The 26,509-nt window shown below is 41.2% G+C and overlaps 1 protein-coding gene across 3 annotated transcripts in view; it reads left to right on the forward strand.

Annotated features, from left to right (window-relative positions):
• ccdc172 (coiled-coil domain containing 172) overlaps positions 1-26,509 on the forward strand; it is a 58,773-nt gene that overhangs the window by 19,446 nt on the left and 12,818 nt on the right. For all 3 annotated transcript variants that reach the window (XM_072239805.1, XM_072239807.1, XM_072239806.1), the window contains 2 exons: positions 2,664-2,829; positions 20,985-21,086. In XM_072239805.1, the coding sequence (XP_072095906.1) occupies positions 2,664-2,829; positions 20,985-21,086 (268 nt within the window). The remainder of the gene's footprint in view (positions 1-2,663; positions 2,830-20,984; positions 21,087-26,509) is intronic.

Genomic DNA, 26,509 nt, shown 5'->3' on the forward strand with positions numbered 1-26,509 from the left:
AGACACAGCTGGGTGAATTGAGCAATCTTTTCAATCTTCCTATGTACTTCCATTACCCTTTTCTGTTATTACAGCAATAATTCTATCAGTTTCGAAGAAAGGATTTTGTCAAAATATGCCTCTGTTTTCTGCATGGATGCATGCAAGTTTGTTCTTGTGTGTTTATTTTTTTGCTCATTGTTGTATGATATTTTGAGTTATCATTTATCAAGATTAAATTTTGTCCTTTTGTTCAAGGACCAGCATTTGTTTGATTTCTGAAGATGCTTTAAAGATAATCCTAGTAATATGGACATTATCTTTAAAACTAGCCTTATTTTCTATACCAAGATGTCCTTGTGAAAGTTGACCTAGTGATCCTCTTCATGAACTACTGTAATCTATGTGATATAAACTTGCACTCCGTGTTATTCCAGGATTTAATGGTGAGTGACCTGGAAGATTAGGGTTAGAGCCAAAGTCAGAATTTCGTTTTTACCAACAATTCTCTCACAGAAGACTTGCATCATGGTGAGGAGAATTGATTTAACAGAGTGAAAAACATGGAATGCATATTCAACTTTGCTATCTGCTTTACAATTTTCTGTTCTCTTTATGCTGTCAGAAATAACCACCTGTTTGAATTCAGATAGCCTGTGTTGTGCTTGTGGAAAATTATACTAAGAGTAGGTCACTTAGCTTCAGAACTTAAACAAAGAAGAACGTTGATAGGTACAGCTCAAATGTCCCTTCTGTTGCCCAGAAATAGTAGATATTTTGGATGGTTTGAAAACGAGCAAAATTTCTTTTCCTTAAATCAGTAATTAATGCTATACACTGCTACAGTGCTGCTAGAAAGTTTGTGAACCCTGTAGAATTATCTCTATTTCTCTATTTCTTAAATATGACCTAAATGTGATCAGATCTTCATACAAGTCCTAAAACTAGATAAAGAGAACCCAATTAAATAAGTAACGCAAAAACATTATATCTGTTCATTTATTTATTGAGGAAAAATGATCTAATATTACATGTATTTGTTGGAAAAAGTATGTGAACCTCTGGGGTAATGCCTTCTACAAAAGCTATTTGGAGTCAGATGTTCCAATCAACGAGATGTGATTGGAGGTGTGGTATACAAAAGGAAAGACAAAGTCAAGTTACTAACAGAGCCTACTTTTCTCAAGAAAGATCTGTTTATGTGCACCACAATCAAAACAATTTTCAGAGGACCTTAGAAGAAGAATTGCAGAGATGCATGAAGATGGAAAAGACTACAAACACATTTCTAGAGAGCAGAGTGTTCATTAGTTCACTGTAAGAGAAATTGTGTACAAATGGAGGAAACACAGTACTGTTGCTACTCTCCTAGGAGTGGCCAATCTGCAAAGATCACACCAAGATTACAATCTGCAATGCTGAAGGTGGTGAAAAAGAACTCAAGGATAATAGTAAAAGACTGGCAGAGATCTCTAGATCTTACTAAATTCTCAGTTCGTGTGTCCACTATAAGAAAAACGGTGTTCATGAAAGGACATCATGAGGGAAATCACTGCTCTCCAAAAAAAAAAACAAATATTCGCTGTATTTTGAGGAAAAAGAGCACTGCATAACCACACCAAAACCTCATCTGAACTGTGAAGCATAGTGGAAGGAGCATCATGGTTTGGGCCTGCCTTGCTGCCTCAGGACCTGGACAGCTTGCAGTGGTTGAGGAAACAATGAATTCAAAATTGTATCAAGACATTTTATAGGAGAATATCAGGGTAGTGGTCTGTCACCTGAAGCTTAATAGAAGTTGAATAATGCAAAAGACAATGATCCAAAAGACAAGAATAAATCAACAACAGAATAGTTTAAAAAGAAGAAAATTCGTGTTTTGGAATGGCCAAGTCAAAGTCTTGATCTTAATCCTATAGAAATCCTATAGGAATGTTGAGGCAGGACCTAAACTAAGCAGTTCATGCAAGGAAGCCCACCAACATCCCAAAGTTGAAGCAGTTTTGTAAGGACAAGTGACCTAAAATTCCTCCAAGCCAATGTGCAGGACTGATTAACAGTTACTGGAAATGTTTGGTTGAAGTTATTGCTGCACAAGGCGGTCACAACAGTTATTAAATAAAGGCATTCACATACTTTTTCCAACAAATACATGTAATATTGGATAATTTTTCTCATTAAATGAACAAGTATAATGTTTTTCATGTTATTTATTTAATTAGGTTCTCTTTATCTAGTTTTAGGATTGTATGAAAATCTGATCACATTTTAAGTCATATTTATGCAGAAATAGAGAAAATTCTGCAGGATTCACAAACTTCTTAGCACCACTGTATGAGTGCAAGCAAATTAGAAAGCAAAGTTAAACCCCAAACTGGAAGGATCAGAACAGGATTTGGTATGGCTTATTATTATAGCAAGATAGAGTGAAAAGTTTTTGCATGCCATCTGTATATATCATGCCATGCATAATTACATTGAAATAGTAAAAAGAAAACTGATTGTGGAATACAGTGTACATTCACTCATATTTGAACTGTGGTTTTGAAGCACAAGTATATAAGCAGGATTGTGAAAATTAACTTCTTATTTATTTTAGCAACATAAATGAAATTCCAATTATTGATAAGCTGTTATCCCATTAATCTGAGAAATATCAACAACTTGTTGCTTCTGTTTTCCAGCATGAGAAGAAAAGAAAAAACGCAGAGGAAAGGGACAGATTTGTTAGAGAAATTTTAGAATTCAATGCTACATATGACCTCTTGAGCAATAGAATAATTACAATTGAAGTAAATGCAAAGTCAAAAATATTTGACTTGGAAATGGAAGCCAAGTATCTGAAGAATGGTTAGTGATTTTTTTTAGTCCCATTTTGTATGTTTATGTTCTCAAATTTTTCAAGGTAAGGTTTTGAGAACTAATACAAAGTCAATACATTTTATTTACAATTCATTCATAAAGTAGCAAAATATGTAATGTATTTGAAAACTGATGCTACTGATTTTCATTGATTGATGTTCTTTGTCGATTTTATTGCTGAAATATCTAGCATAAAGAATTGTAGGCCTTTGGCTTAACTTGCCATTCTACAAATCGTGTGTTAAAAAAATGCTAGAAATTCTTTAAAGGTCAGGCACACTCTGAAGAGTCAATGTTTCAAATCAATAACCTTTCATCAGAACTTAGAAAGGGTAGCCACATTACTGTGTAGCTATGCACAGCTCAAACAGCATCTATAAATTTGCAGACTATTGTTGGCAGAATTTCAGTTGGTGATGATGAGGCATACAGGAGCAAGATAGATCAGCTGGTTGAGTGGTATCACAACAACAAGCTTGCACTGAACATCTGTAAGCCAAGGAATTGATTGCGGACTTCAGGAAGTGGAAGTGAAGGGGACATATGCCAGACTTAATTGAGGAGTCAGCAGTGGAAGGAGTGAGATTTGAGATTCGTGGATATCAGCATCGCTGAAGATCTATCCAGGGCCCAATATATTGATGCAATTACAAAGAAGGCATGACAGCAGCTATATTTCATTAGGAGTTTGAAGAGATTTGGTATGTCACCAAAGACACACAAATTTCTGCAGATGTACTGTGAAGAGTATTGTAGCTGTCTGCATCACTGTCTGGTTTGGAGGGTCCAGTGCACAGGATTGGAAAAAGCTGCAGAAAGTTGTAAACTCAGCCAGCTGAGTACTAGCCTTTCCAGCACTGAGATCATCTTTAAAAGATGGTTCCTCAAAAAAGGCAGCATCCATCATTAAGGACACTCTTCACCCAGGACATGCCTTCTTTTCCTTGCTACCAGGAAAGAGGAGGTACACACACTCAACATTTTAGGAACAGCTTCTTCCCTCCACCATCCGATTTCTGAATGGGCAATGAATCCATGAAGGCTACCTAAGTATTTTTACGCTCTTCTGGCACTACTTAGTTAATTTAATTTTTTTGTGTCTTTATTGTAATTTATCGGTTTTCTAATTATGTATTGCAATGTACTGTACTGCCCAACAGTAAATTTCTCAACATATGCCAATGATACATATACCCTGATCCTGATTCAGCATGTTTTAAGTTATGTAGGAACTGAAACAGGGCAGAAAGAACAAACAGGAAACTTTTTTTAAAAGGTTCTGATTGGATAACAGAAGTGCTGATGGTGTCGCTTGATAGTCTTTGCTAAAGGCTTACGAATAAGAAAAGTATGCCACACAGAAGTGTAAATTGAAGTAAACAAAGAAATATGAAATAATCAGAAAAAGAAATACACTTCACTGCTAGAAATGAGATACAAGGCAGGAATAGTTGTTGATCTGAAATAAAATGTTGTGTCCTGTAAACAGAACTGTGCCCAGTTAGAAAATGAAGGGCTCTTTCTTGAACTCGTCTTAAGTTATGTTGGAACAGTGGCGGAGGCCAAAGATTGAACTTAATGGGACAAGGAGAATGAAAATGGAGGAAGAAAGTGAGAGACAGCTGGAAAGTCAGGGTCACTCTTGACAACTGACAGAGATAGTCTGCACAACTGTTACCTATTTGGCACTGGTTTCTCTTGTTTATAGAGAAGAACACATCAGGAGCACAGAATGCAAATTGATAACTTGGAATAAGGACAAGAAAATAGTTGGTTCTGTTGTGTTTGGACCTTTACATAATGGGAAAGGACAAAATAAAATGGAAAGTGTTGATCCTCAAAGTTCAAACTAAATTTATTATCAAAGTACATATGGAACCCTGAGATTTATTTTCTTGTGGGCATACTCAATAAATCCAATAACAATAATGGAATCAATGAAAGACCACACCAACAGAGCAAACAACCAATGTGCTAAGGATAACAAACACTGTAAATACAAAAAGAAAGAAAAAATAAACAATTATTAATGAGAACATGGGATGAAGAGGCCTTGAAAGCATGTCCATAGTTTGTGAGAACAATTCAGTGATTGGGCAAGCGATGTTATCCCCTCTAGTTCAGGAACCTGATGGTTGAGGTGTAATAACTGTTCCTGAACCTGGTGGTGTGAACCCTCAGGCTCCTGTACTTTTATTCTGATAGCAACAGCAAGAAGAGAGCATGACCCGGGTTTTGGAGGTTCCTGATGATGGATGCTAGTGTCCTGTCACTATGCTCCATGTAGATATGCTCAATGGTGAGAAGGACTTTACCAGTGATGGGCCATATCCATTACATTTTGTAGTATTTTCCATTCGAGGGTATTGGTGTTTCAATACCGGTGTCATAGTCCGGTCCGTGAAATCAACATTCCGGTTCACAGTCCGGTTCATGTTCCTTATTCCAGGTTTTCCGGTTTTCCCCAGTTTCTGTTAAGGCAGCTGATTCTCGTTTGGGCTGGCTTCATCAATACCTTCAGGATTCAGCCTCTGGCTGCTGGATTGTTCCTGTCCAAACCCCCTATCTGAATCCCTTCTGTTCCTCTGCCTTCTGAAGCCTTGCCTTGTCTGAAACCAAGCATTGCCTCACCTGTAACCCTTGACTGTACCACTGTCAAGTTCAATTGCTGAAGCAAGATAAGGAACTGTCTGTTGTTGTTTTGAACTGTCTCTGTGTCCTCGCCTTTGCTAGGTAGGTCTGGCTGTTTGCCGCTACCTAGTGTTGAGATATGTCTTTGTATCCACGCCTTTGCTAGGTAAGTCTAGCCGTTTGCTGCTACCTAGTGTTGGGAACTGTCTGTGTCCACGCCCTTGCTAGATAGGTCTGGCTGTCTGTTGTTACCTTGTGTTAGGAACTGTCTCGTCTGTGTAATGAGTCCTGGCCCTATGTCCTGTTTCCAAGAAGGGGTCCTGGCTCTGTGTTCCATGTTCCTGTCCCTTCCTCAATCAAGGCCCTGCGTCCCTGTCCCTCCCTCGACCAAGACTGGGCTTTGGGGTCTTGTCCAGTCCTAACCACGATCCAAGAACCTTGTCCTGTCCAAGCCATGGCTTTGTGTTCTCGTCTTGCCCAGCCCAGGAGTACCTTGCCCAGCCCGTTGCTGGGGTTCCCTTGTCCTGTGCTGGCATTCCCTTGTCCTGTCCAGGAGTCTCACATCCAGTCCTGTTGCCTGGCCTCACCCTGTAGCCATGTCTTGTCCTCGTCTAGTTTTGGTGTCCGAGCCCAAGTCAAGTTCAAGGTTCTGGGTCCTTTCCCAGTCTCTGGCTTGGAGTCCATACCCAAGCCCCGTCATGTCCTCGCCTCGAGGAACCCAAGCCCCATCATGTCCTCGGCTCGATCCGTGGTCCGAGCCAGAGTCAAGACCCAGGTTTTGGGTCCTTGTCCAGTCTTTGGCTCAGAGTCCAAGCCCAGGCTCCTAGTTCCAAGTTCCGTGTCCTGGTTCCGCTATCCTAGTCAAGTCCTAGCCCAGGCCCTGCATCCTAATCTCATCCAGGGCCTGTGTCAATGTCCAGTGTCCCTTCTTCGCCTGTTCTTTTGCTTCCTTGCCACTCCTAGTCCAGTTCCTAGTATTTCAGTGTCTGTGCCTTGCTTTTGGGTCCGCCAAATCTTTGAGAAGATTTTTAGGAATGGTTGGGTATTATCATAAGTTTTGTAAGAACTTTGCTGACATTGCTCTCCCTTTAACAAAACTCCTAGGGAAGAGTGAAAGATTTGTATGAAGTGATCTTTGTCAGGAGGCATTTGAATGTCTGGAAACCATCCTGTGCTCAAAGCACCTGATTTTTCAAAACCATTCTCGATAGGAACAGATGCTAGTGATGAAGCTGCTGGGGCAGTACTGTTACAGAAGGGAGTGGATGACATTGAACACTCAGTAGCTTATTTCTCAAAGGAATTTAATGTGCACCAGAAAAATTATTCAACTGTTGAAAAGAAATTGTTAGCACTTATTCTGGCTTTACGTTTTGAGGTCTATGATCAGAGACCTCAAAATCTGTCTGTTGCCCAGAGACCACTTTTGGTTTACATGGATCATAACCTGTTGGTGTTTCTAACTAAGGTAAAGGATAAGAATAGAAGATTGTTAATTGGAGTCTGATATTGCAAGAATGTGACTTAAAAATTAAACATGTGAAAGATATATTAGCTGATTGGTTATCGAGATATTAAGTTGGAAATTGTATACATTTTCCTGTCACCTGATGATTTTACCTGTATTGTTTCAAACTCTGTACTTCACACTTAGACTAAAAAAACTTTCACCTTCATCAAAAAATCTTTTTATCTGAAGAAAGGGGTGTGATGGGGTCCTGAATTACCCCTATGAACTGTGCTCGTTTACTCCTATTAACTGTGCTTTTGAAAAGAGAGAGAGAGTTATTTAACACCAGCAACTTGTTTTTAAAAGAGAGAGAGAGATGGATGAAGACTGCTCACAGGTTGTTGATACTTTCTTCAAGGATATTTGCCTGCTCGTACATTTCTTACACAGACAAAGGAAGGAGGAGTTATTTGAGTGACAGTTGATGCTCAGCATGGGAAGATAAAATAGGTCAGATGGTAGACCTCAGGCACATGTTTGTGGACACTGAATGAGCTTTGCTGTGCCCACAGAAAAAGTGAGTTTTTGGAGGATCGCTCAGGCGGATTGATTAGTTGGCTCTTACAATGAGAAAAGGGATTGATCGGTGGGGAGTTGTCCATGTGTCCAACCTTTGCCTGGGTTGATAACTCCACCACAGAAAACCAGTCCCCTTTGTTGTGGTCACAGTCGGTGACTTTTAAAGGATTTTGGAGGACAACTGAAGATCGACAGGATCAGCTCAACTGAAGACTCAAATCTCTCTCCCTCTCTGTCATCTCCATTACTCAACTCAATACCATGAACTGAACTGAACTTTACTCATCATCGTAAGACTGTATCTTTTTACCCCTAGACTTACAGAAGCTTGGTTTTCACATATATTCCCACACTTATTGATTTACTTATATAATCATTGCTAACCTGTTTGATTTATCTACATTTATATTACTGTATTAATAGGACTTAAAGGATTGATGGTGGATATGCAATGGCAAGCATTTAAAGGTTGCATGGATGAACTACAACAATTGTTCATCCCAGTTTGGCAAAAGAATAAATCAAGGAAGGTAGTGCACCCGTGGCTGACAAGAGAAATTAGGGATAGTATCAATTCCAAAGAAGAAGCATACAAATTAGCCAGAGAAAGTGGCTCACCTGAGGACTGGGAGAAATTCAGAGTTCAGCAGAGGAGGACAAAGGGCTTAATTAGGAAGGGGAAAAAAGATTATGAGAGAAAACTGGCAGGAAACATAAAAATAGACTGTAAAAGCTTTTATAGATATGTAAAAAGGAAAAGACTGGTAAAGACAAATGTAGGTCCCCTGCAGACAGAAACAGGTGAATTGATTATGGGGAGCAAGGACATGGCAGACCAATTGAATAATTTGGTTCTGTCTTCACTAAGGAGGACATAAATAATCTTCCAGAAATAGTAGGGGACAGAGGGTCCAGTGAGATGGAGGAACTGAGCGAAATACGTGTTAGTAGGGAAGTGGTGTTAGGTAAATTGAAGGGATTGAAGGCAGATAAATCCCCAGGGCCAGATGGTCTGCATCCCAGGGTGCTTAAGGAAGTAGCCCAAGAAATAGTGGATGCATTAGTGATAATTTTTCAAAACTCGTTAGATCCTGGACTAGTTCCTGAGGATTGGAGGGTGGCTAATGTAACTCCACTTTTTAAAAATAGAGGGAGAGAGAAACAGGGGAATTATAGACCGGTTAGCCTAACATCCGTGGTGTGGAAACTGCTGGAGTCAGTTATCAAGGATGTGATAACAGCACATTTGGAAAGCGGTGAAATGATCGGACAAAGTCAGCATGGATTTGTGAAAGGAAAATCATGTCTGACGAATCTCATAGAATTTTTTGAGGATGTAACTAGTAGAGTGGATAGGGGAGAACCAGTGGATGTGGTATATTTGGATTTTCAGAAGGCTTTTGACAAGGTCCCACACAGGAGATTAGTGTGCAAACTTAAAGCACATGGTATTGGGGGTAAGGTATTGGTGTGGGTGGAGAGTTGGTTAGCAGACAGGAAGCAAAGAGTGGGAATAAACGGGACCTTTTCAGAATGGTAGGCGGTGACTAGTGGGGTACCGCAAGGCTCAGTGCTGGGACCCCAGTTGTTTACAATATATATTAATGACTTGGATGAGGGAATTAAATGCAGCATCTCCAAGTTTGCGGATGACACGAAGCTGGGTGACAGTGTTAGCTGTGAGGAGGATGCTAAGAGGGTGACTTGGATAGGTTGGGTGAGTGGGCAAATTCATGGCAGATGCAATTTAATGTGGATAAATGTGAAGTTATCCACTTTGGTGGCAAAAATAGGAAAACAGATTATGATCTGAATGGTGGCCGATTAGGAAAAGGGGAAGTGCAACGAGACCTGGGTGTCATTATACACCAGTCATTGAAAGTGGGCATGCAGGTACAGCAGGCGGTGTAAAAGGTGAATGGTATGCTGGCATTTATAGCGAGAGGATTCGAGTACAGGAGCAGGGAGGTACTACTGCAGTTGTACAAGGCCTTGGTGAGATCACACCTGGAGTATTGTGTGCAGTTTTGGTCCCCTAATCTGAGGAAAGACATCCTTGCCATAGAGGGAGTACAAAGAAGGTTCACCAGATTGATTCCTGGGATGGCAGGACTTTCATATGAAGAAAGACTGGATGAACTGGGCTTGTACTCGTTGGAATTTAGAAGATTGAGGGCGGATCTGATTGAAACGTATAAGATCCTAAAGGGATTGGACAGGCTAGATGCAGGAAGATTGTTCCCGATGTTGGGGAAGTCCAGAATGAGGGGCCACAGTTTGAGGATAGAGGGGAAGCCTTTTAGGACCGAGATTAGGAAAAACTTCTTCACACAGAGAGTGGTGAATCTGTGGAATTCTCTGCCACAGGAAACAGTTGAGGCCAGTTCATTGGCTATATTTAAGAGGGAATTAGATATGGCCCTTGTGGCTATGGGGATCAGGGGGTATGGAGGGAAGGCTGGGGCGGGGTTCTGAGTTGGATGATCAGCCATGATCATAATAAATGGCGGTGCAGGCTCGAAGGGCCGAATGTCCTACTCCTGCACCTATTTTCTATGTTTTCTATGTATTGCGTAGTTACTAATAAATACTATTAGTTAATAGCAATACTGGACTCCTAAGTGTTTTCCATCTCTGCTGGTTCTTTATTCCCGTCACGGGGTACGTGACATTACACATCGGTATAATTGACCTGCTGAAGTAAGAAGTTGAACACCTGTGAACACTTCAAACCAGTTGATCCGCACAGGACTTTAGTACTTGGCCAGGTACTCCATCTGGGCTGGATGCTTTCCATGGGTTTATCCTTGTGAAGCATGCTGTCATGTCAGCTTCAGAGACTAAAATCACAGAATCATTGGGGACTGTGGGAGTTCATGATGTTTTCTCCATGTTTTGATGGTTAAAGCAAGCATAGAAGGCATTGAGCTCATCTGGAAGTGAAGCCTTATTGTCACCTACAGTATGTTGCTTGATTTCACTTCATAACAGGTGACAGCATTCAAGTCCTGCAGCAGCTATCGAGTATCCTTCATTACCCAAATTTAGTTGCTATGCCTCTTGTAACTTACTTGGTTGCCATATTTGAATGCCTCTGATCGGACTCTCAATAGATTGCAGATCTCATGGTTCATTCCAGGGCTACTGGTTGGGGAAGGATCTGAATGATTATGTGGGGACACACTCAACTATGATTGTTTTTAAAAAGTCTGTGGCCACTGTGGTGTATTCATTCAGATTCACGGATGAGTCCTTGAACATGGCCCAGTCCACCAACTTGAAGCAATCCTGTAGCTGCTGTTTTTCCTCCTATGACCACATCTATGTTGTCTTAATTTTTGGAGTTTTGCTCTTTACTTTCTGCCTGTATGCAAGTAGGAGAAGGATAGCCAAGTGATCAGATTTACCAAAATACGTTCTGGGCATATTTTGGGACCAAAATACGTTCTGGGCATATTTTGGGCTTATCTTTGTTTAACAGTAGTCTAGTGTGTTGGGATCTCTGGCGCTACAAGTTATATGCAGGGATTTCTTTAAACAAGAAATCCCCAATATGATATGAAAAGCATTGGGTGGACGGTTTCTTGTTTATTAACAGTGTCATGCAGTATCTCAAGCACTTGAGTATAGTCAGCCGCTGTAGGTGTGTAAACTGCGGTCAGGATCACGAAGGATAACTCTTGGTAAACAGTCAGCATTTGATCATTCGGTTTTCAGGGTCATGGAAATACAAGTTCGACAAAACCTCCATGAGACACACACCTTCATCTTTTGCTCTTTTCTGAAGCAGCAGTTTGGTCCATCCTGCGTATCAAAAAGCCTTTGAGTCTGATTGCCGATTTGGCGGTACTCTGAGTAAGCCACATCTTGGTAAGGCACAGAACACAACAATTTCTCATTTCCTGTTGGAACACCAATCTTGCCCTCAGGTCCTCAATTTTGTTCTCTGGTGACTGCATATTGACTAACAAGATGCTAGGTAGAGGGGGCCTCATTCTTCTGCGTTCCTGCCTGGCTTGGAGTCCCCCATCTTGCTCCAGCCATGGCAATGAACCTTTGTCCACTTAAAGAGTTGTTGCTTGAGAGTTAAGTCCATCAAGTCCTTCAAAAGATCATGAAATCTATAGTTCATTAAGTCAATTTAAAAGTACATTGTGTGAAGGTAAGTTATATGCTGCAGATTGCAGTGAGAGTAATTCAAAAGAGGTATTGTATATTTAGATGTATTGCACATAACCTGCAGAACATCACCTTTGTTCACTGGTGCCATCTTGTAGAGATTCTCCTGCAATTGCATGTGAAGGTGTGATGAGCTGGAGAAAGGATTTTTGTAAAGTTGGAAAAGAATCTGATTGATGTACAGGGAAGACCTCTTTCAGATTTAGAATGATCATGGTTTTGTTTCCTCAGTACTGAAGAAATTAAATGCAGATTGACTGGCTGCCTTACAGAACATCATTGAGACTGTAAGAATGATCCTGAACTTCTAGCTGCCTGTCACTTCATCCTCTACCCCACTTCTAGTATGAACACTGTCTAACCCTGGCCCTATACCTAATGGAGTTTGAAGGAACACATCTGCCATCTGGGTACATTGTAGACTTCATTCTTGACATGAAATGATACAATGAGCCCTTTTGACCTAGTATCTCATATCTTTGGAATTAATTATTCCTTCTCTCCACCTTTGGTAATTTCAAATCTAATTCACAGCTCCATCAGGCATACCTTTTATTATGAAAGTTTACCACTCTCTCAGTTGACACAGCTACTGCTTGTTTCATTCAATTTCCCTTTCCAGTACCATATCACAAACTTACCCTTTTATTCCCAATTCTTGTAATTCCCTTCTCTGTAATTTAAAATACATTTTATCTTTAGCTTTTCCCATTTGAAATGAAAGGTCATCAACCTGAAATGCTAATTCTGTTTATCTCTATCAATGCATTGATGCTACCTGGCTACTAGTCTTTTCTGTTATTTATTTCAGATTTTCAAGATCATCAGAATTTCCATCCATCTTTTGCTTTAGTTTGAAAAATATATTGATCTTGTTCAGTGTGGCACAAATCAGCATCTTGCTATGAACTTTGAATGCATGCAATAATGGGAATTACTCATGCTAGCATGGAGTATATAATATCCTTCACACTGCCAAGAGTCTTACTATTAATACTATATTCTGTCGTCATATTTGACCTACCAAAATGAACCACCTCATGCTTACCTGAGTTGAACTCCATCTGCCACTTCTCAGCCCATTTTTGCTTCCTATCAATGTCCCTCTGACAGTCCTCTACACTATCCACAACACCTCCAACCTTTGTGTTATCAACAAATTTACTAACCCATTATAAAATAATGCAGCTTTCAAACAATGATTAAAACATACATAGATAAAAATGGGAGAGTACAGGAATTCTTGATTTTATAAAAACAAACTCAAGCATAAAACAAAAACCTAATGATAAATCCATTTGAATAGAATTAACATACCAGGAGGAAATTTGTCAAATAAAAGATTTGAAGCAAAAACAATGCATCAGTCATTTTGCGCAGCAGAACTAGGAGACTCAAAGTAAAATTGGTTATTGCAACATACCTATGCAATGTGGAAGAGCTGCTGGTGTCCTTTTGCAGGAAGAAATTTCAAATTGATTGCCTTACAATGACTGGACAGATGAAAGGGCAGGAAAGCAACAGCAGATGGGAATTGACCATGACCAACAACAACCCTCCACTGTGTTTCCAGAACAACATTTTAAAATCTTGTGATTTTTTTTTTTCCTTTCCATGCTTATGCTCTGTTTTCCACTTAAGAGTCATGCACTGCTTATGTAGTTGACACTAATTTTGTTTTTGAGAGGTTTTGAGAAATAAATGAAGTAAAAATTACGGTGAAGTGACGTTTTTTTAGGGCCTGTTGCAGGAGTCCTAACCACTTGGATTCCATTATGAAGCATTTGTTTGGCGGTCAACAAATAAGAGTCTGTAACAAATGGATGATTATTCAAATACAGTCCATCTTGATCGAAGATGGCTTGCTTCTCTCTAGTTTGAGAATTGTGAAGTAACTGATTGGAACAGCGAACTTTTCCACAGGTAGGGCTGTCACTGAGACTGTTTCCAGAAGATTCCCACCAGTCCAATTTTTCACTAAGCTTTTCTAACAAACACAGCAACATTGCTTTTCTTACCACCCACGTTCACTTTTGGCAATTTGCACACCAATTAACCTTACAGGCTGCATGTCTTTGGCATGTGGGATAAAAATAGCATCCTAATGAAACCCACATGGGGACAAGGAGAATGTGAAAACTTGACAGAAAGCATTCAAGATTAAGACCAATCCCGAGTTCCTGGAACACATTACCGTTGCAACATCCTTGAAACTTTTACTCTGTTTACCTTGTCCAGCGATAGAGTGTGGAATAGACTGTTCATTTAGGAGTTTGGCTTTGAGAAAAGAATAACATTGTCTTCCATTTGAGCTTACTGAATGTAATTAGGGCTCTAGTGCTGGGGATTTTGGCTTTGGCAGTGAGACTGATGTCAGAAACAGTATTGGTGGTATTTTTCAAATGCTTTGAGAATATTGCTGTAATCTCAGAAACATAAAGGAGGGTTAGGACTACTGCTGCTTGGTAAGCTATGAAATTTGTATCGGGTCTGAGGTTTGACTCTCAAAACCATCCCTCTCCCCTTCAAAGACTATGCTGGAGCCTTGAAGGTAATAGTAAATTTCATCATTGAATTTTGTATCTCTGAGAAGTAATTCCAGAGGCATAGTGGTTTATAGTACCATTGCTCCCAAATAAATTCTGACTAAATTATTTTGCAAAGTTGTGGTCAGGATAGCAAGGCCCATCTCCTAAAAGGCTGACTGTGATACCTTGCCCACTGGTAGCCTTGGTGCTACCCTTACACCTTAGAGATCAGTTTCCCTAAATGCAGGGCATGCTATGCAGCATTACTTCATTATGAAAACAGTTGACACAATGCTAATTTTTTTAAAATTAATATGCAATGTGTTTTTGTTTTAGCTAGTTGTTTGTAGGTACATAATATTAGGTGGACTGTATTGCTTATGTCGGTTTCTTTTGAATGAAGGAATGTTGCTGAAAGGAATCTATTTTCTTTTTAGCTTTGTAGCTTATCTCAGAAAATAGCATTCTAGGGTCCTTGTTTTCTCATGGCTGGATAACATATATATGTTCAGCAGCTGCACTTATCCTGCCGCTTGTTCTGAGGACATTGAATTTTCTCCTCATTGTCTCTGTGTTGGAGAACCTAGAAAACTAACTCTGGTAGGTTTTTAGTTTTCACTTCAATGGATATAAAAAAAGTTACGATAAGATCCATGTGTATAACATAGAATGCACGTCAAGGAGGAGAATATTGATGGCTGATCGTTGAGACCCTTGGGTCAAAGTGGGAGCTGACTGAGAGTGTAGGTATGAAGTTTGAGAGTGGTGGTGCTAGTTCCATGAGGAAGTGACCTTCGATACTGTCCTTATGAAAGGAGTCAAGAATTTTGACAATTGAGTGAGGCCAGACTGGAGCAGTGTTTTTAAATCATACTTGTTCTTCACAATAAACGATGCAGAAATCATAGTAGGTGCTTAAGTCTGATGTGTAAAAGTTTCACAATTAGAATAGCCCTCGTAAATTTCTGGATTGGTGCAATTCAAGTTCGAAATGATAGAAATCTTGTTCCACTCTGGGGGGAAAACAATTTTTTTTATAAGTGTGGCAAGATTAGACCGCTATCTCCTTGACTGCATTGCTGCTGCAATTTTAGTCAGCTATTCAACTCTATTATATTAGGTAGTCAGTTGGACATTTCAGTCAGATTATCTTACTGTGAAATCAATTGGACAGGAATATTGTGTAGTGATGTATAAATCCAAGGTCAGAACTCAGTGAAATTCATGCTGAGAGTGAATATTACTGAGTGTTTTAATTTGTGTTGAACACATCTAGGATTTTAGATCATCTGTGCATGTCTCAGTTAAGCAGAATGCTATTCTCATGATAAGTACATTTTATTAGCCTTGAAGGTGCAGAAACTTTCTGTAGACTGCTAGAAAGTATTTTGTTTTGTAATTCCAAAACATTAAACTAATTCAAAGGAAAACTAGAGAGCCAGGGATATCAGTTTTGGTTCATGTTTAAGTGAATCGCACACGTATTATGTGGTAGCGTCATGACATATGCAATTCACATATTTTTACATATAACCATAATGAATTATATAAACAACAAGGCATGCTTAATCAAACAAAATATTACAATATTACTCAAATATATTAAATACACACTCCTCCCTACTTAACATAAGCTCCAACTCAATATAGAATGCATCTTAACTATATAATACAACTACTATACAGACATACACAGAATAGTAAATTTAAAATTGTCCTATTCAGGCCTAAAGATTTAATCACTGTGGAGGATTTCTTACTCTTGTGGGATAACATCTTCCCTGACAAGAGGGATCACTCTGCTTGGCAGGTGAGACTTGTGGCTGTGAAACAATCTCTGGTTCTGGATTATGATGATCAAAGAGGGAACTGGGAAACTTCTGGTTCAGTGTTAGTGTAGTGTGTTCTGATGACATTGCTCATAGTGCATTTTTTATATTCTGGACAAGATTTTCTGACAGGCCATTTGTAGCTGTGTGGTATAAGGCAAAAGACCAAGAGATCACAAGACGTAGGAGTAGAATTCAGTTCTGCTGTTCAATCATGTTTGATCCATTTTTCCCCTCCTCAACCCCATTCCCTGGCCTTCTCCCCATAACCCTTGATGCCAAGTTCAATCAAAAACCTATCATTCTCTGCCTTAAATATACTCAACAACCTGGCCTCCACAGCTTCTTGTGGTAACAAATTCCACAAATTCACCACCCTCTGGCTAAAGAAATTTCTCTATTTGTTTCAAATGGATGCCCCTCTATCCTGAAGCTGTGCCCTCTTGTCTTAGAGTCCTCCACCATGGGAAACATCCTTTCCACAACTACTGTCTAGGTCTTTCAACATTTGAAAGGTTTCAATAAGACCCCTCTCATCCTTCTAAGTTCCAGCGAGTACAGACATGGAGCCAACAAACACTCCTCGTACGATAACCGTTTCATTCATGGAATCATCCTTATAAGCTGTCTCTGAACCCTGTCCAATGCCAGCACATCTTTTCTTAGATGAGGAGCCTAATGCTGTTCATAGTACTCAGGTTGAGGCCTCAGCAGTGCCTTATAAAGCCTCAGCATCATACCCCTGCTCTTGTAATCAAGATCTCTTGAAATGAATGCTAAACACTGAATTTGCCTTCCTCACCACCAACACAATTCCTCACCACCAACACAATCTGCAAGTTAACCTTCAGGATGTTCTGCACAAGGACTCCCAAGTCCCTCTGCATTTCAGATTCCTGGATTTTCTCCCCATTTAGAAAATAGTCCGTACATTTATTTCTATTACCAAAGTGCATGACTATGTATTTTCCAACATTGTACTTCATTTGCCACTTTCTTGCCCAATCTTCTAATCTAAGTCCTTTTGCATCCTACCTGTTTCCACGTCACTACCTGCCCTTCCACTAATGTTCATATCATCTGAAAACTTGGCAACAAAGTCATCTATTCCATCACCTAAATCATTGATATACAGCATAAAAAGAAGCATTAGTCCCAACACCATCCCTTGCAGAACACCGTAAGTCACTGGCAGCCAACCAGACAAGGATCATTTTATTTCCACTTGCTGCCTCCTACCAATCAGCCAATGCTTTAACTGTGTTAGTAAGTTTCCTGTAGTACCCATGGGCTCTTAACTTGGTAAGCAGCCTTATATATGGCATCTTGTCAAAGACCTTCTAAAAGTCCAGATATACAACATCCACTACATCCCCTTTATCTATCCGGTGATGAATACGTTATTTGTCAAGTAGGGGGCCGTGCACAATTCTGATTTGATGGAGGCAGACGTGAGAGCACAGAGGAACATCTGGTGAAACTTCTGAAATGCTTGTTTTGATGTTGCTGCTGCTGTGTGATCCGAAATCTCCGGAGGGGAAGGCCCCGAATCCTAGGCTTTGCTTATTACTGAGCAGCCAAGGCGGGGCCGAGGCACTCAGCAGAGATGGTGCTCGGTACTCGATGTCAGAGGGCTGGTCGGAGGCTCGAAGTTTTCGGACAGACTCAGAGTCGGCTGTGGTCGGGTGCTTCCAGGATGCTGCATCGGCAAGTTTGTGGCATTTAGGAGCTCATAGCAGGGAGAGTTCCTCCCTTCTACCGTCTGCGTGAGATATTGGGGCTATCGGGACTTTGAGACTTTTTTTTTTTACCATGCCCGTGGTCTGCTCTTATCAAATTATGGTATTGATTGCACTGTTGTAACTATATGTTATAATTATGTGGATTTGTCAGTGTTAGTCTTGGTCTGTCTTGTGTTTTTGTGATATCATTCTGGAGGAACATTGTATCATTTTTTAATGCATGCATTTCTAAATGACAATAAACGAGGACTGAGTGTCCTAGTAATCTAATAATCTAATCTAATCTATCCTACTTGTAATCTCCTCAAGGTTTTTCAACAGGTTTGTCAGGCAAGATTTTCCCTTAAGGAAACCATGCTGACTTTGTCCTATCTTGTCCTTTGTCACCAAGTACTCCTGAACCTCATCCTTAACAATTGACTCCAAAATCTTTCCAGCCACTGAGGTCAAGCTAACTGATCTACAATTTCCTTTCTGCTGCCGTCCTCCTTTCTTAAAGAGTGGAGTGACATTTGCAATTCTCCAGCCCTCTGGCACCATGCCAGAGCCAGATGATTTTTGAGTCGACAATCTCTAATGCTACTTCTTTCAGAACCCTAGGATACAGTTTGTCTGGTCCAGGTGACTTATGTACTTTTAGGTCTTTTAGCTTTTTGAGCACCTTCTCCCTTGTAATAGTAGCTGCATTCACTTCTTTTCCTTTGCACACTACAACATCTGGCACACTGCTAGTGTCTTCCACTGTGAAGGATGGTACAAAATATTAGATTTATTCCATCTGCCGTCCCCTTGTCCCCTGTTATTATTTCTCTGGCCTCATTTTCTAGTGGTCCTATATCCACACTCAATTCTCTTATTTTTTCATACTTGAAAAAGCTTTTACTATCCACTTCGATATTGTCATGGTCTGGTCGGATGTCCGCAATCCGGTTCACAGTTCGGTCCTTTTACTCCGGACTCCGGGTCTTCCGGCTGTACCTTGTTCAGTTGGACTTAACCATAAGCACATGATGCTCATCTTGGGGCTGGGAATATAAGTGGCCCTGGGATTGAGTGTGCTGCTGGGATGTCTTGTCAGTCTCCCCTTGGAGCAATCCACCGGTGGAAGGCTAGTGAAGTCATCGAGATATGGATGTGGCTGTTCTGTAGCCTGCCGAGGTTACTGGCCGCCTCGAGTCTTGGAGCCACCCCAGACCTAGCTCCCTTCCTGTCCCTTGCCTCCATTGGGTAAGCCAGGCCATTTGCCGTTACCCTGCAGTTGAGTCTATTCCTCCCTGTCCTTGCCTCCGTGGGGTGGAGTCCCACGTCCTGCCCAAGAGTCCCGTGTCCTCTTCAGGAGTTGCCTCGAAGTACCCTTGCCCCGTTGCCTCAAAGTACTGTTGCCCCGTCATGTCCTCGCCTGGCCTCCAGGAACCCAAGCCCCAGTCAAGACCCAGGTTCTGGGTTCTTGTCCAGTTTCTGGCTCGGAGTCCATGCCCAGGCTCCTTGTTCCCAGTCCCTCGTCCTGGTCCTGCTCCCTTAGTCTAGTCTGTGTTCCTGTACCTACTCCTGGTCTGCATGCTGTCCCGTCATTTAGTTTTGTCTGTTCCTGTTCCTAGTACTTCAGTGTCTGTGTCTTGCATTTGGGTCCGTTCCCAACGCCCCCCCCCCCACCTTTGTGACAGATATTGTATGCTAGCTTCCTTTCATATTTCATCTTTTCCCTTCTAATGATTCTTTTAGTTGCTGTCTGTAGGTTTTTAAAAGCTTCCCAATCCTCTATCTTCTCTCTAATTTTTGCTTTGTTGTAAGCCCTCACTTTTGTTTTTACATTAGTTTTGACTTCCCTTGGCAGCCACGGTTGTACTGTTGTGCCAGTTGTGTATTTTTGTTTTTGGAATACATCAATCCTGCACCATCCTCATTTTTCCCAGAAACTCTCACCATTGCTGCGCTACTGTCGTCTCTGTTTGTTGACTACCTACAAGATGACCTTTTAGAGAAGTTTGTCATTGAACCTACTAGGGTATCAGCTTCACTGGATTGGGTGTTATGTAATGAACTGAGAGTGGATAATTCTGTCTCATTTCACGGAAGCAGATCTAAATATCCTGCTTCCTGGCTGTTTCCTAAATATGTTGTGCTGAGAAACTGTATTTAGTAAATTCCAGAAACTCATCCCATAGACTTCTTTTCTAGTTTGATTTGTTCAATCTACCTTAAGGTTAAAGTCACCCACAACTATTGATGTCTGTTCTTTGAAGTCCACATGATATAGTCTGTTCTGCTGTATATTTGCTGTTAGGGGATCTATTACTCACTCTAAGACCCTTATCTTGCTATTACGTTTTCTCTCCATAAACTGATTCTACATCTTGACCATCTTAAACCAATATAATTTCTCACGATTGTACTGATCTCATCCCTTACCCCAGAATACTTAGTGCCCAGCCTTGGTCTTAACATTTCTATAATGTTTATCATCTCATTCCTTTGCTTTCTATTTGTATAATCTAACTGTGCTATGTGCATTCAGGTAAAGAGTCCTTTTCCCTACTCTGACTCTTAAATGGATGGTGTTTTTCTTTGTCTCCACATCATTGTTACCATTAACATGAGAAAATCTGGTGGAAATCAATTGGAAATCCAAAACAACACACGCAAAGTGCCAGAAGAATTCAGCAGGCCAGGCAGTATCTATGGAAAAGAGTAAACAGTCAACGTATTGGGCCAAGACCCTTCGCTTTTCTATAGATGCTGCCTGGCCCGCTGACTTCTTCCAGCTTTTTGTGTGTGTTTCATTGTTACTATTACAGTTTTGCAATTCTGTTGATTTGTCCTTTAATTTCCTGAATTTCCCCCGTTCTTGTAGAGGAGAATAAATAGGCAAACATTGACAATGGATGTGTATTTGGTAGCTATCAGAAAGAATTCATGAAAGTTGATATTTCAGTTGGCAACTGGCACAAAATATTACTGTTTCATTTTATTGCTAGTAAGGATTATAAGCCTCTAATGGTTACCTATGCTGAAAATGATTTAACAGAGTCTATTGGCTTTTCTTTCAACAAAGTCAAATAGCAGGTTCAATATCTTGTTTTTTTTCTTGAATTTAAATCTCAGTGAAATCTTGCTAAAGTTCCAAAACTGAAATAATTGACAAATTTTGACTTGGGTAAATATAGGAGTATAATTATTTTCATTTTTGTGCATCATGTAATTTCAGATATGAAAAACCTTGAACAGAAAAACATACAGTTGAATGATCTCCAACAACAGAAAAATGAATTAAAAGAAGAACTTCAACAACTCCAGAACAAATTGCAAGGTATTTTTGTCTGTGCAATGCAGTGTTTTATTTTTTAAATGCCATTAATTTACTAGTTATAAAAAAAGATCTTGAAATTCTGATTTTTAATTTTTCGTAAATTGTTGACAGGTGTTGATTTGACATGATGCACAATGTTTTACAGATTAGCTCAAAAGATCCTACTTCAATATATTTTAAATTTAGAAAATTTGCCAGTAAAATACATGGGGGCTGAATACTTTTTCAAAGCACTGTATGAAGGTAAAGTAGTGAATGTTGTGTACATGGGCGTTAATAAGGCACGATCCATTATGGTAAGTTGGTCCAGAATAAAGGCTGATGGGATCCAGACAAGTGCGGGGCTTTGCACTTTGGTAGGACCAACCAGAGTAGGTCTTGCACAAAAATTTCTTATTTCTACCTCTGTAATGTCACCTAATTGTGTTGTAGAGGTATCAAAAATAAGAGGTCATATTTGAGAGGAATGAATTTTCAAGATGATTTGATAAAAAAGACAGGTTGATATCGGAAACCTGCTGCCAGAGGAAGTCGAATCAGATGCAATCATTTCATTTAAAAAAACAAATTTCACTTATTCTATTTTTTGTAAGTATGAGGTCACTGCCTTCTACCTTAGGTCGCGAACTTATCAATCACCCCTGATGAGTTATTAACTTCAAACTTTCTGCGTAATCACTCAGAATTGAACTACATGTGCATGTAACGAGAGCTGTATAACTCATCTCCTTCTACCTTAGGCCACGAACTTATCAAACACCCCTGCTGTGGACACTTTCTGGAGGTCCAAGATCCGTATGCTCCATGACCGCTGGACTAAGTGTGTAAATGTAGGAGGGGACTATGTTGAAAAATAAATGTGCTAAGTTTTCTAAAATTGACTCCTTCTACCTTGGGCTACAAACTTAGCAATCACCCCTCGTATTATCATCTTTCTTTTCATATTTTTAACACACTCCAGAAACTTCCTGCCTCTGAGAGCACTGCTCCAAATCTGGATGCTTGAACCTCCACTGTTGATGTTGCAAACTCTTCTTAAGTCTCTCAGTCTCTGTTTTCTCCTTTGAAGCACTCCTCTGATCAACTTCTCTATTATCCTTCACAAACAAGAGAAATTCCGCAGATGCTGGAAATGCAAACAACACATACAAAATGCTAGAGAAACTCAGCAGGCCAGGCAGCATCTATAGGGAAAAAATAGATTGTTTCTGCATCAGTACTGGTTGCTGTTGATATTGCTGGTATTGTTCCGCGGTTAATGCACTGTTCTGTACATATTCTGCAAGATAGTGCATTTACAGCAGAACAATACCAGCAACATCAACAGCAACAAGTACTGATGCAAAAACAACAATTTTCACAGATTCAGCAGCAGCTAGCACATAGTAAGACTGTCCTTTTTTCCATATATGCTGCCAGGCCTGCTGAGTTCCTCCAGCATTTTGTGTGTTCCCTATTACACTTTAGGGTTTGGGGGTAAAACCATGTTTGGTAATGGTTGAAGCTTTTACTATGAATGAATCTGAATCAGATCTAATATCACTCACATATGTCATGAAATTTGTTGTTTTGCAGAGCAGTACAATAAAATGCATCATAATAAAATATATGTAAAAATTAAAATAAGTAAAACAAAAAAAGAACTGTGATTATAGGTTCATTGCCAATTCAGAAATCTGATGATGAAAGAGAGAAAGCTGTTCCTGAAACATTAAGTATCTCTGCTCAGGCTCCTGTACCACCACCTTGATGGTGGCAATGAGAAGAGGGCATATCCTAGGTGATGGAGTCCTTAATGATGTCACCTTCTGGAGGCATCACTTTCTGAAGGTGGTCCTTAATGGTTGGGAGGCTAGTGCCCAAGATGGAGCTAGCTGATTTTTCAACTCTCTTCAGCTTTATCTGATCCTGTGTAGTGGCTCCTGCATACTGGATGGTGAGGCAACCAACTAGAATACTCTGCACGGGTCACCTGAGGAAATTTGTGAGAACCTTTGGTGACATCCCAAGTCTCCTCAAATTCCTAATGAAATATAGCAGGGATGTGATATTGAGGCTCTATAAGGCACTCGTGAGACCACACTTGGAGTATTGTGTACAGATTTGGGCTTCTTATTTTAGAAAGGATTTACTGACGTGGATACATAGTGATCAGGGACAGGATTTCGAGAGCAGACTCATCCATGAGTTACTGGGCATGCTTGGAGTTGAGAAGTTGAGGACCGTGCCCTGTCACCAGCAGGATGATCCCCAGCCAGAGAGGTTTAATCAGACCTTGCTGGACATGCTCAGGATCATCAAGAAGAGCAGGTGGAGTCAACATATTGGGCATCTGGTTCACAGTTACAGCTGTACACAAAATGAAGCTACTAGGTACTTGCCATACTTGATATTTGGGTGCGAGGCAAGGTTGCCCATTGATGTTTGTTTTAGGACTGACGAGTGTGACTTAACACCGAAGACTTATCTGAAATATGTGTCTGATATGAGAAGAGAGCTGAAAAGGGCTTATGAATTAGCTGGGGTCACAGCTGCCAAGCAGAATCAAGGAAATAAGGGGTATGATCAAAAGGTGAGGTTCTCCCAACTCATGCCAGGAGGCCGGGTCCTCATAAGGAACTTGGGGCTACCTGGAAGGCATAAGTTGGCTGACCGCTAGGTGGCTAGGCTCTGTGTGGTGGAGAGTCAGATACCAAGCCTACCAGTTTTCCGGGTAAAACAAGAGGATGAAAATGGGCCTGTCAAGATTCTCCATCGGAACCATCTGCTGCCCCGGGACAAGAGGTGCAGGTAGACCCAGAGCTCGACATGGAGCCTACACCTAGTAAGAGGACTCTGCGGAAACACTGGGCGACTGCAGGCCCACAGCAGGCAAGGTTAGGTTGGCCCCCACCCCTGAGAGAGATACTGATTTGGAGGATGAGGACCTAGATGTGTGGTATATGCTGCCTTTTGCTAACTCCCCATTGATTGAGGAAGAGACTCCCAGCCCTTCTCCCGCTGAGTCAGGTGAAGTGGGGGGGGGGAGCTATCTGTGGGCAGCCTGAGTTGCAGCAGGACTCTGCAGGTAAGGAAGCGAGGCTTGGCTGTGGGACAGAGGGCCCCGAATTGCAGGTGGGCACGAATGATAGGTCGGGGGGGGGGCCGTGCCAGGTAGACCAGGAGTATCCCCAGTAGTGTCTGAACCTGAAGAGTTGGGTGAAGGGGAACGGAGGTCTCAGAGAATTAGGAGACCACCGGATAGGCTGGCCTATGTAGCACCAGGGGAACGGAGTGTGACCCCTACTGTTTTGGGGAGCTATGTCATCTGGATTGGGCTTTGTGTTTTGCAGGAAGGGTTGGCAAATTATCTCAACATCATGAGGACATGACTAAATTTGGTGGGGGGAGAGTGTAATGTGCTGCAAGGTTTCATTGCTAATGTAATGGCCGCTCTTTAATGTCCCACTGATAAGGTAATGGCTTCTCTATAACAGCAATGTTTGGGTTATGCCTAGAGATAATGGAGCCTTTGGAATGTATGTTAGCCAATGAGCGGGATGTTGTTCTTTCTTGTGGGTCTGAGAGCAAGAATTTTGCAGTCTTTTGTTGGCGAGAGATGAAGAAGGAAGACACGTGTGAAGAGAGCTGGTAGACCACTGGACGGAGTAGACTTGGAGCAAGGGTCCAAAGATCAGCGACACTCGGAGGAGGTCAATGGTTGATGAATGGCCGTATCAGCAAGCTCCAACGTGCACTTTTGACTTTTTCCTTAAAATGAGCCCTTTTTATTTTCTTTACTAACCCTATATTCAGATTAAGATTTATAAAGTTCAATCATTTAATTGCTTGTGGTGTATTGTCTGATATTTTGCAGTGCAGATTTGTAACCGGGCAACACATCATGCAGCATCCACACAAATGAGATTTCTCAGTTTGGTGGGGCCAGAGGCCATCTTCCCCTAGACGAACATGTGTTGGCCGAGCCTGAGGGTTACATCTGTAGATATTTGTACATGTTTTTTAATCATTTGTCTACTTGTAAATATTTTTCTTCACAACTTCTAGGCAGCTTTTATCACTTTTTCCAGCTGGCACTAAATAAAACCCCTTGTACTAATGTGCTGTTTTGGCCTTCCATCTGTTTATCTTCCAGTCGGTGACCCTTATAGGCACATTTAGCCGCACCTGGTGGTAAGAGAGGCAGCATCTATGGAAGTGAATAGATAGTCGATGTTTTGGGCTGAGACCCATCTTCGGGACTGAGAAGGAAGGGGGAAGATACCCGAATAAAAAGTGGGGGGAGGGGTAGAAGGCTAGCTGGAAGGTGTAAGGTGAAGCTAGGTGGATGGGAAAGATCAACAGTTGGAGAAGAAGCAATTCTGATAGGAGAGGAGAGTGGACCAGAGGAGAAAGGGACAATTGAGGGTGGGGTGGAGTGGAGTGGTGGGGGGGGGGGGGACCCAGGGGGAAGTGATAGGCAGGTGAGAAGAGGTAAAAGGTCAAAGTGGAGAATAGAGATGGGAGGATAGGGTATTGTTTACTGGAAGGAGAAATTGATATTCATGCCTTCAGGTTGAAGGCTACCTGGAAGGAATATAAATTGTTGCTGCTTCACACTGAGAGTGGCCTCATGCTGGCACAAGCGGAGGCCATGGACCAACATATCAGAATGGGACTGGGAATCGAAATTGAAATGTTTGGCCACCCGGAAGTCCCACTTGTGGCAGAAGGTGCTGAGCTCGACAAAGTGGTCCACCTATTTACGACAGGTCTCACCAACATAGAGAGGGCTGCATTGGAGCACCAGACACAATAGACCCCAACAGATTAACAGGTGAAGTGTTGCCTCATCTGTAAGGACTGCCTGGGGCCCTGAATAGAGGTGATGGAGGAGGTTTGTGGGCAGCCGCTTGCAGGGGTAAGTGCTAGGAGGAAGATTTGTGGAGGAGGAAATAATGGACAAGGGAATCACAATGGGAGTGAACCGTTTGGAAAGCAAAGTGGGGAGAAGGTAAAGGTACGTTTGATGGTAGGATCCCTTTGGAGATGACAGAAGTTGTGGAGGATAATAAGTTGGATGCAGTTGCTGATGAGTGGTAGAGAAGGATAAGAGGAGCTCTTATCACTATTACAGCGGCGGGAAGATGGGGTGAACATGGATTTATGGGAAATGGAGGAGATATGGATGACAGCCACATCAATAGTGGAGGGAGGGAAACCCCATTCTTTAAAGGAGGACATTTCTGATGTCCTTGAATGCTCCCACCTGTTGGTTGTCACGTGTTTTCAATGCCCTACCAGGTACACTATCAGGGCCAGGTGCTTTGAGAGGCTTCACCCTCCTGAATTATGTTCTGATGTCAGCCTCTGAGACAGAGATCACAGGGTCACCAGATGCTGCAAGGGTTTGCACAGGTGTAGTTGTAATTCTCCATTTCAAA

Source organism: Mobula birostris, chromosome 21 (assembly GCF_030028105.1).
Source record: "Mobula birostris isolate sMobBir1 chromosome 21, sMobBir1.hap1, whole genome shotgun sequence".
Classification (NCBI taxonomy): Eukaryota; Metazoa; Chordata; class Chondrichthyes; order Myliobatiformes; family Myliobatidae; genus Mobula; species Mobula birostris.